Genomic DNA, 13,093 nt, shown 5'->3' with positions numbered 1-13,093 from the left:
TCAAGCAATAGAAGTAATCAGCGTAATTGGGAAACCAATTCTAATCTGGACTCAAAAGGAGTTATTTGTTATTATTGTCATAAGCCTGGTCATACAAAATACAATTGTCTAAAGCTTCAGAGGAAGAATCAGCAGTCTTAGATGGCAAACATGGCAATAGATGAGTCTACAGTTGCACCCTCATCTGAGAAAAATGTCTTAATATCTGCAGAGGAATATGCACAATTTTCCCAATATCAGGCATCTTTAAAAGCCTCTTATTCCCATGTCACTGCTATCGCTGAGTCAGGTAAATCCACTACATGCCTTGTATCTTTCTCATCCAAATGGGTCATTGATTCTGGTGCTACAGATCATATGACAGGTAATTCTAGTATTCTATCATCTTTTCAATCTCATCCTACCTCCTCTACAGTTACTTTAGCTGATGGTTTTACTTCTTGTGTCATGGGTTCTGATATTGCAAACCCAACATCATCTATTTCTTTATCATCTGTTTTATGTCTACCTAAATTTTCATTTAATTTGCTTTCAGTTAGTAAACTTACTCGTGCCTTACATTGTTCGTGTTATCGAAGTTATGAGAAGTAAGAAGGGTATTTTCTTGTCTCAAAGAAAATATGTCCTCGATCCATTGACAGAGACAGGAAAATTAGGTGCTAAGCCTTGTAGCGCACCAATGACTCCAACTTTACAACTGTTAGCAGGGGATAGTGAGTTATTTGAAGATCCAGAGAGATACAGGAGATTGGTAGGAAAATTGAACTACCTTACAGTCACTCGTCCTGACATTGCTTATGCCGTTAGTGTGGTAAGTCAGTTTATGTCTTCCCCAACTGTTGCTCATTGGGAAGCCTTGGAACAAATCTTATGTTATCTGAAGGCGCTCAGAAGAGGTTTGCTATATGGTAATCATGGGCATTTGAATATTGAATGTTTTTGGATGCCGACTGGCTGGATCTAAGGTTGTGAGAAGGTCAACTCTTTGGATATTGCGTTTTTATTGGAGGAAATTTAGTGTCTTGGAGAAGCAAGAAGCAGAGTGTAGTTTCTCGATCTAGTGCTGAATCCGAATACAGAGCCATGGCACAATCAGTATGTGAGGTAATGTGGATACTTCAATTACTAGATGAGACAGGTTTTAAGACCTCCCTGCCTGCGAAATTGTGGTGTGATAATCAAGCTGCTCTTCGTATTGCTTCTAATCCGGTGTTTCATGAGCGGACCAAACATATTGAGATTGATTGTCATTTTATTCGTGAAAAGATTCAACAACAGATTATCTCAACAGGACACATCAAAACTGGAGAGCAGTTAGGAGATATTTTCACAAAAGCTCTAAATGGAGCTAGGATTGACTACATTTGTAACAAGTTGGGCATGATTAACATCTATGCTCCAACTTGAGGGGGAGTGTTATGGAAAGTCAATCACTATATTATTTCTCTGTATATTCTGTATTCCTATTTAGGATTTCTTATTTAGGATTATTTAGGATTTCTTCCTAATTAGTAGAACACAATTATAGGAATCAATTGTATATATATACCCATGTACAGATTAATTGAAATCAATGAGAATCATCTCTTTCTACAGTTCGGTTTCCTTTTTTCCTGATTATTGTTTATTTCAGGATCTTAGGACGAAGCAGATTATTGATAGAGGATATGAGTCCGGTAGTCTCTACATCCTGAATAAATATGTACCGCAATCTCTTACTTGCTCCAGCACCTTAACTCCGCTCGAAATTCATTGCCGTTTGGGCCATCCCTCCTAGGCTACCTTGAAGAAATTATGTCCTCAATTTTAGTCTTTGTCCATCTTAGAGTGTGAGTCATGTCAGTTTGCTAAGCACCATCGTTCACCTTCTACACCTAGAGTTAATAAACAGGCTTCGTCCCCTTTTGAGTTGGTTCATTCTGATATTTGGGGTCCTTGTTCTATTACTTCTAAAACTAGTTTCAAGTATTTTGTTACATTTGTTGATGATTATTCCCGTGTTACTTGGTTGTTTTTAATGAAGAACGTTCAGAATTGTTTTCTATTTTTTGTACCTTTTGTGCTGAGATTCAAATTCAATTTAAAACTTCTATGCGTATATTGAGAAGTGATAATGCTAAGGAATATATTTCTGACAAATTTTAGGCCTATATGTCACAAAAGGACATCTTCATCAAACATCTTGTGTTGATACTCCATCCCATAATGGGGTTGCTGAAAGAAAAAATAGACATCTTCTTGAGGTAGCACGGGCACTCCTTTTTCAAATGAAGGTCCCTAAACAATTTTGGGATGATGCAGTTTCTATAGCTTGTTTCCTAATTAATCATATACCATCATCTGTGCTTAACGGTGACATTTCTTATAACATTTTGTTTCCTTCTAAATCTTTGTTTCCTGTTGAACCTCGTATCTTTGGTAGTACGTGTTTTGTGAGAGATGTTTGTCCACAGGTTACTAAACTGGATCCCAAATCTCTTAAGTGTGTCTTCCTTGGCTATTCTCGACTTCAAAAAGGGTACAAATGTTTTTCTCCAACCCTTAATCGTTATAGTGTCTGCTGATGTTACCTTTTTTGAATCTACTCCATTCTTTCCTCCCTCTCCTAGTTATGAGAGTCAAGAGGAGGAACATGATCTCTTAGTCTATTTTGTCCATCCAGTGTCAAGTCCTCAGCCAAGTCCTTAGAATCCTCCTGCACCAGCACCTGCTCGACCTCATCGCCCACCTGTTGTTCATGTTTATTCCAGGAGATTGGAGACTCTTGACTCAGATCCTCCACCAGCTTCTTCGTCAGAAGATCCAGTTTCATCTACTGCTTCTCAGTCTAACTTAGATCTTCCCATTGCTCTTCGCAAAGGTAAGCGTCAATGTACTTATCCTAACTCTTCCTTTATATGTTATGATCAATTGTCTCCTTCATCTCGTTGTTTTATTAGTTCTCTAGACACTATTTCCATTCCTAAAACTATTGCTAAGGCATTGTCCCATTCTGGCTGGCGTGCCGCAATGGAAGAGGAAAAGGTGGCTTTAAATACTAATGGTACTTGGGAATTGATGCATCTGCCTCCAGATAAGAAAGCTATTGGATGTAAATGGACTTTTACAGTGAAAATGAACCTCGATCGTACTGTTGCTCGTCTCAAGGTTCACCTTGTAGTTAAAGGATATGCTCAGACTTATGGGACTGACTACTCTGAAACTTTTTCACTTGTTGCTAAACTAGCTTCTGTTCGCTTATTTGTTTCCTTGGCAGCTAGATATGATTGGCCTTTACATCAGTTGGATATCAACAATGCTTTCCTTCATGGTGATCTCCAGAAGAAAGTTTATATGGAGCAACAACCAGGATTTGTTGCTCGGGGGGAGTTAGGCAAAGTTTGTAGACTTCGAAAACCCCTTTATGGCCTGAAACAGAGTCCTCGAGCTTGGTTTGGCAGGTTCAGTGAGGTAGTTCAGCAGTTTGGTATGCAAAAGAATAAGTCTGATCATTTGGTGTTTTTTAGACATTCTAAAGCTGGACTAATCCTACTTATAGTATATGTTGATGATATTGTCATTACTGGAAACGACTATGCAGGCATTTCTTCACTCAAGTCATTCCTTCAGACTCAGTTTCAAACAAAAGATTTGAGTTTATTGAAATATTTTTTAGGCATTGAAGTTTCAAGGAGTAAGAAAGGCATCTTCTTATCTCAGAGGAAGTATGTCCTTGATTTATTGGTGGAAACAGGTAAATTAGGTGTCAAACCATGTAGTGCACCAATGACTCCCAATCTTCAGCTCACAGCAGGAGATAGTGAACTATTTGAAAACCCTGAGATGTATAGAAAATTGGTTGGCAAACTTAATTATCTTACAGTAACTCGTCCAGATATTGCATATTCAGTTAGTAATGTAAGTCAATGTATGTCCTCTCCTACTGTTACCCATTGGAAAGCTTTGGAGCAAATTTTATGTTACTTGAAGGGTGCTCCAGGTCGTGGTCTCTTATATAACAATCATGGGCACTTAAATATTGAGCGCTTTTCAAATGCAGATTGGGCAGGTTCAAAGATTGATAGAAGATCCATTACAGGTTATTGTATCTTTGTTGGAGGAAACTTACTATCTTGGAGAAGTAAGAAACAGACTGTAGTTTCCCGTTCGAGTGTTGAATCAGAATATCAAGCTATGGCCCAAGCTGTGTGTGAAGTTATGTGGACACGTCAGTTATTGGAAGAAATGGGTCTTGAGACCTCATCTCCTACCAAACTATGGTGTGACAATCAAGCCGCTCTTCATATCGCCTCAAATCCAGTGTTTCATGAGCGTACTAAGCATATTGAAATTGATTGTCATTTCCTTCGAGAAAAGATTCAACAGAAGATCATCTCAACAAGGCATGTCAAACCCGGGGAGCAATTAGGAAATATCTTCACAAAAGCTTTGAATAGGGCTTAGGTTGACTATATTTGTAACAAGTTGGGCATGATTAATATCTATGCTCCAACTTGAGGGGGAGTGTTATAGAAAGTCAATCCTATAATTATGTACATAATATTCTTTATTAATTAGTTAGCATAATTATTGGGATCTCTTCCCAATTAGAATACTTAATTATAAGATTCTTTATATATAAATACCTTGTATCTCATTCAAGAAAATACACAGAAAATATTCTCTTCATTCAATAACTCAAATGCAGTTGTAACAACAAGACACTTCATTTACGTTGAATTTCCCTTGCTACTCAAAAGATTACATGTCTCAGGTCCAGGGATGTGTGCATTTTTATGTCTGAATGAGTATATTATCTATTACTGAGAAGGAATATGTTCATTTTTATACATGTTACAGAATATGGGCACAACAGCACGCAAGTCAAAATTTTTCTATGCTATTGTGGTTGCTTCAGTTCATTCATCTTGAAGCATTCATCTAATAAAGTTTCATCAATCAGCATTGAGCAAAGGGTAAAAGATATGGTTTAAAAATTTGCATAGATATTTGAACAAATAAACTATCATTTATATTAAAGTTCACCTCAGAGTCTCAGACATAATTGATGTACTAAAAAGTAATAATTGATGTACTAGAAAGTAATTGCATGAATAATCACAAACAGTTGAAACACAAATGCACATGTGACCTAAAGTAACAAAGTTGATGAATGGAACCTTTGAATCCCAAGAGAAGTATCCATTTTTTATTGAGATGGCGGGTTGTCCTGTCTCAAGAGGAGGGTTTGGTAGAAGGATCCTCTCTTCAGCCAGAAGTAGTTCCTCCAAACGCTTTAGGGATACATTTGCATTCACTACCTGTCCAATTACAACATCAGTATAACCTAACAACACAAGCAACTTGGAGACATGCAAGCATATAACGTATATCAATCACGCAGAGAAATGAAAATTTATTATAAAAAAGAAAATAAGAAATAATACTGGAAGAAAGAAAACAACAGACGAGGATCCTATTCTACAACAAAAAGTATTGTTTTTTAAATTCATGAGACGCTAACATTATTAAAAATGGTAAATTTCATGTGCAGTGTACTTGAAAAAATATTTCTAATAGACATTTTTATTTTATTCATTTCAAGTTCACCTTCAAATATATCAGCTCTGAATCAAGTTATTTTGACTGTTCCATGTTCCATTTCAAAATCAAAATTGATAGTCAAATTTAGTGATTAAATTAATCAAAACAATCTAAACTAAATATTCTATTAAAATTAGCAGACAAGCTGCAGCAGGGAAACCAATTAGAACAGGAAAATAATCCCAATTGTTTTTGCATTTTCTTTCCACAATAATATTGCATGCAGTATCTCAGCAGTAAGCAAGATGCAAGATATAGAATAAAGAGGCAAGTAAACAAACCTGGGTAATAATATTAGGAAGCATAAAGAGGGGAAAGCGAAGCACGGCAAACAGGGAAAGTGATGTAAATGCCCTTGCAGGTGTCAGATCTCCCCCAAGCAAAGTGAACATACCAAATGAAATCACAGTGACCACCACAGGGATGCTGTTTAGTATAAAACCATTACACTGCAAAGCAAGCAATAAGCAAAGAATATGCATCATCTCAAGAAACAAAAACCATAGAACTTAATAGTCCTCGCACTAAACATCCGTGTATAACATCAATTGGCCAACATTCAGATTCAAGCAATGTATTTGTTTCAGGTATAAACAAATTATCCTCAAAAAAATCATTAATCAATTAAGTTTTCCTAAGCCTGAGCCTTCAGTTTCTAGACATGCGAGTTTCAGCCTGAATTATAGGCTGCAACAGAAGTAGAGCTGCAAATAAGTCGAGTTACTCGTGCACGACTCAGACTTGGCTTGCAAAATATTCAAATTCAAATTGGTTTTTAGTTGAGTTGAGCTCAAACTTGAGTAGCAAGACAAACCAAGTTCAAGTATTACAATGTTTAGCTTGACTGGCTGGCAAGCTTATTTGACTATTTATTTTTATACATAATTTTTAAATATATATTATATTTTATCTAAATAATAATTTATGAACTCAAGCTCACTTGAGTTTATTTGAGCTTTAACTCAAGATTACTAAACAAGATTACCAAAATAGCAGTTAAAACTCAAAAAACTGCAAGATATCATCAATATTTTAGACTTTCTAAACTATAGGTGAAAAAAAAGGGAATCTCCATCAAATATGTTCCAGGCCATACCGCTCCCAGTAGTGATGCTTTTCGGAACCATGACAATTCATCATCACGAACAGTTTGAACTTTAGCCTGGAAACTGTTCTCCCATGCATAACACCTATGCCATTTCAACATGGTAAAAAAAATCAGTAGATACCCTTTAAGAAAATAAAAGAAATTACTTTAAAAAATGTATCATACTTCACAGCGTCCATTGCAGCCAAAATTTCATTCATAAGGCCAATCCTCTTGTCAGTGCGCTGCAAGCCCTCCTTTGACAATTTCTGCATTCTGCTTATAACAAATGTCTGTTCCAACATGCGTGAGAGAGCAAGAATTAGGGACAATCTAATTAAAGGAATAAACAATGTACAAGTACATCAACAAATTAATAACTTGCAGCATATGAAACCTTATTGGATGAGTTTGACATAGGCTAGTTCTAATTACATCCGAAAACCTACCCTCTATCTGGAGTTCTAGTTCCACATGCAAAAAGCAACCTGATTGGATGAGCTTGATATAAGCTATTTGCACTACCTTAAATCGGACTTTAAATGTTCAAAATGCTATTTGGTTAGTTACAGGAAAAATGACAAAAGTCATTTAGAGCATTCTTTAAATTTTGGAAGCCTGTGTAATCTTTTACTTTATTTTTTTTTTTCAAGAGTCCAGATACATATGCTAAGACATTTTGATAATGCACAAAACAAATACACACACACACATACAGAGAGAGAGAAGAAAAGACCGTAAAAAATTTTCACCATACTGAACCAAAAATGTGATTTACATTAAATGGTAAGGCTAAAAGTGCATCCTTTGGAGAACACCCATATAAACATAAACCTTTGATCCTGCTATTTTAATTACACCAGTTGGATTATACAGTCCTTTTCCATTTTCAAAATAACCATAATGCAATGAAATACAATCCCTCATAATATTTAGTTTGCAGTTGTATAATCAGATCCTTGCAGCTATTAACTATAGGCTTACTTATAAATCCTTTCAAAGGATGAATCCCTTATAAGTTTTACATATAAACATGAGCATGTCACAGCAAAGTACTCATTTAAATATTTTATGAAAAAATAACAAATCGTTTTTAATTTCAATTTTTTTTTTTTAATATTCAATGTGTCAGTCGCTTAGAGTTAAAGTTCATTTGGAGGACATTCCAATAGTTTTTGCACCTCAACAGTGTAATATGGGAACCATGAAACTTTTGATCAATTCAAACTCTTTGTACGCATGAACGCATATGAACACACATAAGGAAACAGGAAAAACTAAAAAGTCCTCCAAAAGCACATTATTGCAAGCTGGTGAAATTTTGGTCGAATGATAGAAAAACTTCATTATTGAGCTTTTTAAAACATGACGTCATTAGTGCTTTAATCTGAAGGTTACAAACTTCTTTGCAACTCTCAATGCTAATTAACTTCTTGGATAAGTTCTTTCAAGCTTCTTGCATTTTCAATTTTTCTTATCATGTGATATCCTTCTATAGGGACTACAACTAACTATTTTGACTACCTCAACATGAACAAAAAGTACAATTATACAATATATCGATTAAAAATTTTATTCAAAACCTTCTTTGCTCTTCTGATGATGTACGTTCCTCAAAAGCAAAACCAGATTTCAATTTGTTAATACTACTCTTGAAAATCACTTCATTGAGCCTTCACACGATGCCAAAATAATGTAGAGAAAGCTAGAAAGGGATGATATGAAAAACCTGGATTTCTATCCACTGTCTATACTGAATAGCATGTAAAGCCCAGTTTGCACTAATATAATGTGCACCAGGTAATGTTATAGAATACTGAAATCTTCTTTTTGGAGCATTTACAAAGATTCAAATATGCCTTTATTCATTCATCATATTCATACTTCCTCACCCTTCTCACAAAAGTTCAAACAAAGTTATAGAAAATTCAAAGCAGGTTTCTGCTCATCACAAATCTTCACTTTTTCTTTTGATGTATTAGTATTACTTCAAATCATATTTCATCATTTTTTTTCTTAGACTCTAGTTCTTCAAAAAATTTGATGACCCTTTTCTCATAAGCAATTAGATTAACAGATTCACAAATCAGATGCAACTATACATAAGTTGAACCTAGGGAAAATAATAAAAATAACATACGAGAAACAGATCAAAATAACCCCCACTTGATTCCACTACTCAGTTTAATAGAAGCAAAAATTTCTGGAAGGAGATGAATGAAAAAGGAAAAACTGAAAATTCATCAAACTGTAAAGTACTCGGGAAAATGAAATCTGTGAAAGCTGAAAGGTAGAACATTCCTTTTATTAAACAGAGAAAAATTATTTAAAAAAAAAAAAGTAGATTCTAAAAAAATCACATATTTGAGAATGAAAATGAAAGTTGACCAAGCGAAAAAAAATGAGAAAACAACATCTAGCAAAAATTACTATAGATCAAATGATCAAAAAGAGAAGGAACTTTCATGTACCTGTATGGGAAAGAGGAGTACTAGTATTACTGCACCAAGAAGTGATGCAACGCCCAACTGCTGAAAAAGCAAAACCATTGCAATGATAATACGAAACGGAGCTGACCACAGAGTGTGAAGGGATTGGCATACTTGCTGTTGATAGAAATCAGCAATCAGTCATTAATAATAACCAAGTTAACTAAACAGAATATGAAATTTTCATAAAAATGAAAACCACATCTAGTCAGAAACAATACTTGGAAGTTAAGGTGGCATAACATGATCTAGTTACATATTTATGCAAGGCTCAGTCCTTGGATCTCCCATTATATTTGCAAAAGAGCAACACAGAAAGGAAGCTCATATAATGCATCTTCATTAAAGTAACATCTTGATAGTTTTTAGAAAATAGCAGGAAAGGCAATTATATTGGTGTTTCTATTCATTTCTCAATTCTAGTAAACAGAAAATCATGATCATACAGAAGGTGCAAGCCCAAGCTATTATTTCTATTAAAGGTATATTGACCTAGAATAATTACAATAATTCTAATATGGTTACAATACCAAAATGGTGTACGAACTAGGAAATACATTATGAATGTGTGGTGGTTATGTGGGGCTATAAACAATCAATTCATACAAAATTCTGAAAGAAAGGACTCTCCAGAATTACTTCCGAGCACCATGCTTTGCAGGAGTTATAATTGGTGATGGCATTTTTCTTCATGGATACATGCCAACCGAGTGTTTGCACACATGAGCTCATAAAACACAAATGGCACATTGCACACTGTTTTGAATCTTTTTAGAGCAATCAGTATATAAATCTAGCCTACACACTTCACCTATTTTACAGAGTAGAAAACACATTCAGTGAGATAAGCAATCAAGAACACAACAATTTGTATAAAAGATTGAAATGAAAGAACATGCCTGAAGTGCTTCAGCATCAGTGGTCATCAAGTTCGTTATTTTTCCAGATGCAAACTTTCGCCGACTCTCATGAGTTAGCCTTAGAGATTTCCGAAATACAGCAGCAATCTGAAAAGCATGAGAGATGCAGAACATTTAAGTTCAACATTTGAATTTACCACTAAACCATTCAGATAACTTCCAATTTCCTCCCTTAAACCAACAACAAACCCACTGAGGTTGCCTCTTCCTCCCAACAAAATAATAATGCATAAAAAATTTTGCTATTTAACCCAAAGCCAATTACCCCTTGAGTTCAGCATTATAGAAATATTTTTTTTAAAAAAAAAAAAGAATGCTGATTTTAGGTTTCAATAAGAATAAGAATGATTCCTGAGGCCACATAATATCTTATCCCCCAATTTCTGTGTTTTATCTTTTATGTTTACATAGTGACACTCATGGGCATTTGTTTTTATACTGCTGTGTAGTAAAATTAATTCAATTTTCTAGTAGGTAATTCTTCAATGGCAAATTTATTTTAGTAAAGCTGATTCACAAAATCACAATAGAAACTGAATACAAAAAAAAAAAGGCCCACAAGGCGATGTTACCAAAGTTGATCTCAGCCGGTAACCAATACGCATGACATTCTGAAAATACTGAGCTTCAAATAACACACCCAATACCTGACAAATATTACAGCAAGTAAGAAATCCCAAGTGCTTATATATTATTCAATTATGAAATTAAGTGCACAGTGCACTTGAAGAAGGACCTGCAAGTAGAAGGAACAGCCTAAACTAACAAAACTAGTTTCTACGAAAAACATAGAACAAAATAAACAACAATGGGGCATCGGTTAACTGCAAATGCCCAATGCACAAGAGCCAGAATCACCACGCAGAACATTTTTAAAATAAGGCATTTATTATACTATTTCATCATTTTGCTTCTGATAGACAAATAATAGTTACATGGTCACCCCTCTAACCATTTTCCTCAGGAAGGCATGGAACTCAAATAATCAATACACAAGGCACAACAAAATGCAGCATTTAATGTTGTCAAAAAGACATCACATAAGAAGCTAAATCAGAAGGCAAGCTTAACACTTAGATGGATAGAGGATATATATCATACCACCCCAGCAAAAATTGAGAAAGCATAGATGTATCCAATCCACGATGGATCACCTTCTTGCATAGACTGCATGTAGTCCACCAAAAAAAGTAAGTGAAATAGTCTCAGAAAACTTCAATTAAAAAAAAGTCCAGGAAAACATTTAGTCAAAGAACCACACAGTTTATATCAGCCAAATGTAAACATCTAATCCATGCTCACACCCCCTCAACCTAAAAAGAAAAAAATCTTCACAATTTAAAAATGAATCAGGTATCAGATCTCCACCATAAAATATCCAATCCTTAATCTATAAGAACAAGCAAAGTGATACTATGAAATACCATAAATCTTACCAATTATAAATGAACTGGCACATGATGTGACAAAGTATGACATGGAGATAGAAATATACAAGATTAGAACAGCAAATTTGCATTTGCTATTATTTGTTCTTCGCATCAAAAGAACATTAAAGGATCATATAAGCATTATTGATAAATATTTTTAATCAATGTCATGTACTAAAATAAAAGATAATTGCATGCCACCTTCAACCAATTTTATCCACCAAAAAAATAAATAATTAAAAATAAAGTAAATATTAACTTCAAAACCAGACCATGGAAATCTAAAGTTCAACCTTATGGGGCAAAAAAAAAGAAAGAAGGTTAATCATTTATCCAGAAAAACAAGGACAAAAGAGTAGCTAACCTGTAGGAGTTGGTTCAATAGAAGTGGCCCCACAAATTGGGAAACATCATTGCCAATCTATGAGTTAAAAAAATAGGAACAGATATATCAGATATGTAAAGCTTATTGATGGTAATACTACAGCAATATATCCTTAAAAGCCAACACATTTCACATAAGTTCACTAGAAGAAAAAAAAAATAAATCATGTGAAATCAACATATATAAGATAATAAAAATAAGGAGATTTTTCTCAAAGAATTGAATTGTAAAAACACCATTTTCAAGGTATAATAAGTTTAATGCAGATAAATTATTATTTTTATAAAAAAAGTATTGCATAAATTGAACTTCAGTTTGGACCTAAGAAAAAGAAAAGAAGAAGATAACAGAGATTATGTTCATATAAAATATGTTATGCAGATTTAACTCTTGTCGATTATGTGTTTTCTGTTATAATCATTGTACAATTCAAACTCTTCTAAATATAATACATTTCAGTAATGCCATAATGATTTAACGGGAATCACTTCTCATAGAAGATACTAAAAAACACCAATTTTTTAAGCTTGGACATATTAAAATCCACTCTGATCAATATAGGCCTAAATCAATTCTCATAACATCATGTGTATATTAATAAATATGATACTTCCAGTTCAATAACCAAAATAAAATCTAAATTTGATTTTAGAAAGATAAGCACATTACCTTCCAAAAGCCTCCCCACCAAAACCTACAAAAAGCAAAAAGGGAACATCAGTCGGATACATGTCCATGTAATCGCAAACAAGCACACTTCTAGACAGATGGGAGAATTGAAAAACATTTATCAAACTTAATATAACAGATAGAAGCATAGAATTTCTGCAGGAATGTGCACAGCATTTGTTCAAGTTAGCATCTTTTTATATCTCAGATTAATTCCGTAAAATCATGCCATTGCAAAAATCAATCCCAGAACTGAAAATCAACTCATCAACACATCCACTAGTCAAGGAAGAGTAAATCAACAGCACTAGGTCAATACAGGTCAAACCAGGCTGGACCCAGAGATGATTTTGCAAAAGACAGACCAAATAAATGTTGCCTAGTCAACTGCAGAACAATACAGTTCCTCACTAATGAATGAGCAGCAAAAAAGTTGAAATCTCGCTCAATTGCTTATTAACACACAAAGATACAAGAATATTGATAATAGTAGAATGATTCCTTAATAACACATACATACTCATTAAACC

General features: G+C 34.3%; 1 protein-coding gene across 1 annotated transcript in view; it reads right to left on the bottom strand.

The window, feature by feature from the left end:
• Nucleotides 1-13,093, bottom strand: part of LOC110646643 (ABC transporter C family member 2) — a 33,016-nt gene that overhangs the window by 10,824 nt on the left and 9,099 nt on the right. Inside the window, exons 8-17 of the mRNA XM_021800151.2 lie at nucleotides 12,564-12,588; nucleotides 11,874-11,930; nucleotides 11,181-11,246; nucleotides 10,652-10,726; nucleotides 10,059-10,166; nucleotides 9,142-9,276; nucleotides 6,857-6,963; nucleotides 6,680-6,773; nucleotides 5,865-6,032; nucleotides 5,160-5,300 (exon numbers count right to left, since the gene is read on the bottom strand). Coding sequence (XP_021655843.2) covers nucleotides 5,160-5,300; nucleotides 5,865-6,032; nucleotides 6,680-6,773; nucleotides 6,857-6,963; nucleotides 9,142-9,276; nucleotides 10,059-10,166; nucleotides 10,652-10,726; nucleotides 11,181-11,246; nucleotides 11,874-11,930; nucleotides 12,564-12,588 — 976 coding nt within the window. The remainder of the gene's footprint in view (nucleotides 1-5,159; nucleotides 5,301-5,864; nucleotides 6,033-6,679; nucleotides 6,774-6,856; nucleotides 6,964-9,141; nucleotides 9,277-10,058; nucleotides 10,167-10,651; nucleotides 10,727-11,180; nucleotides 11,247-11,873; nucleotides 11,931-12,563; nucleotides 12,589-13,093) is intronic.

Source organism: Hevea brasiliensis, chromosome 17 (genome assembly GCF_030052815.1).
Source record: "Hevea brasiliensis isolate MT/VB/25A 57/8 chromosome 17, ASM3005281v1, whole genome shotgun sequence".
NCBI classification, from domain to species: Eukaryota; Viridiplantae; Streptophyta; class Magnoliopsida; order Malpighiales; family Euphorbiaceae; genus Hevea; species Hevea brasiliensis.
The sequence above is the reverse complement of the archived record's forward strand: the minus strand, read 5'-3'. Positions and strand labels throughout refer to the sequence as shown.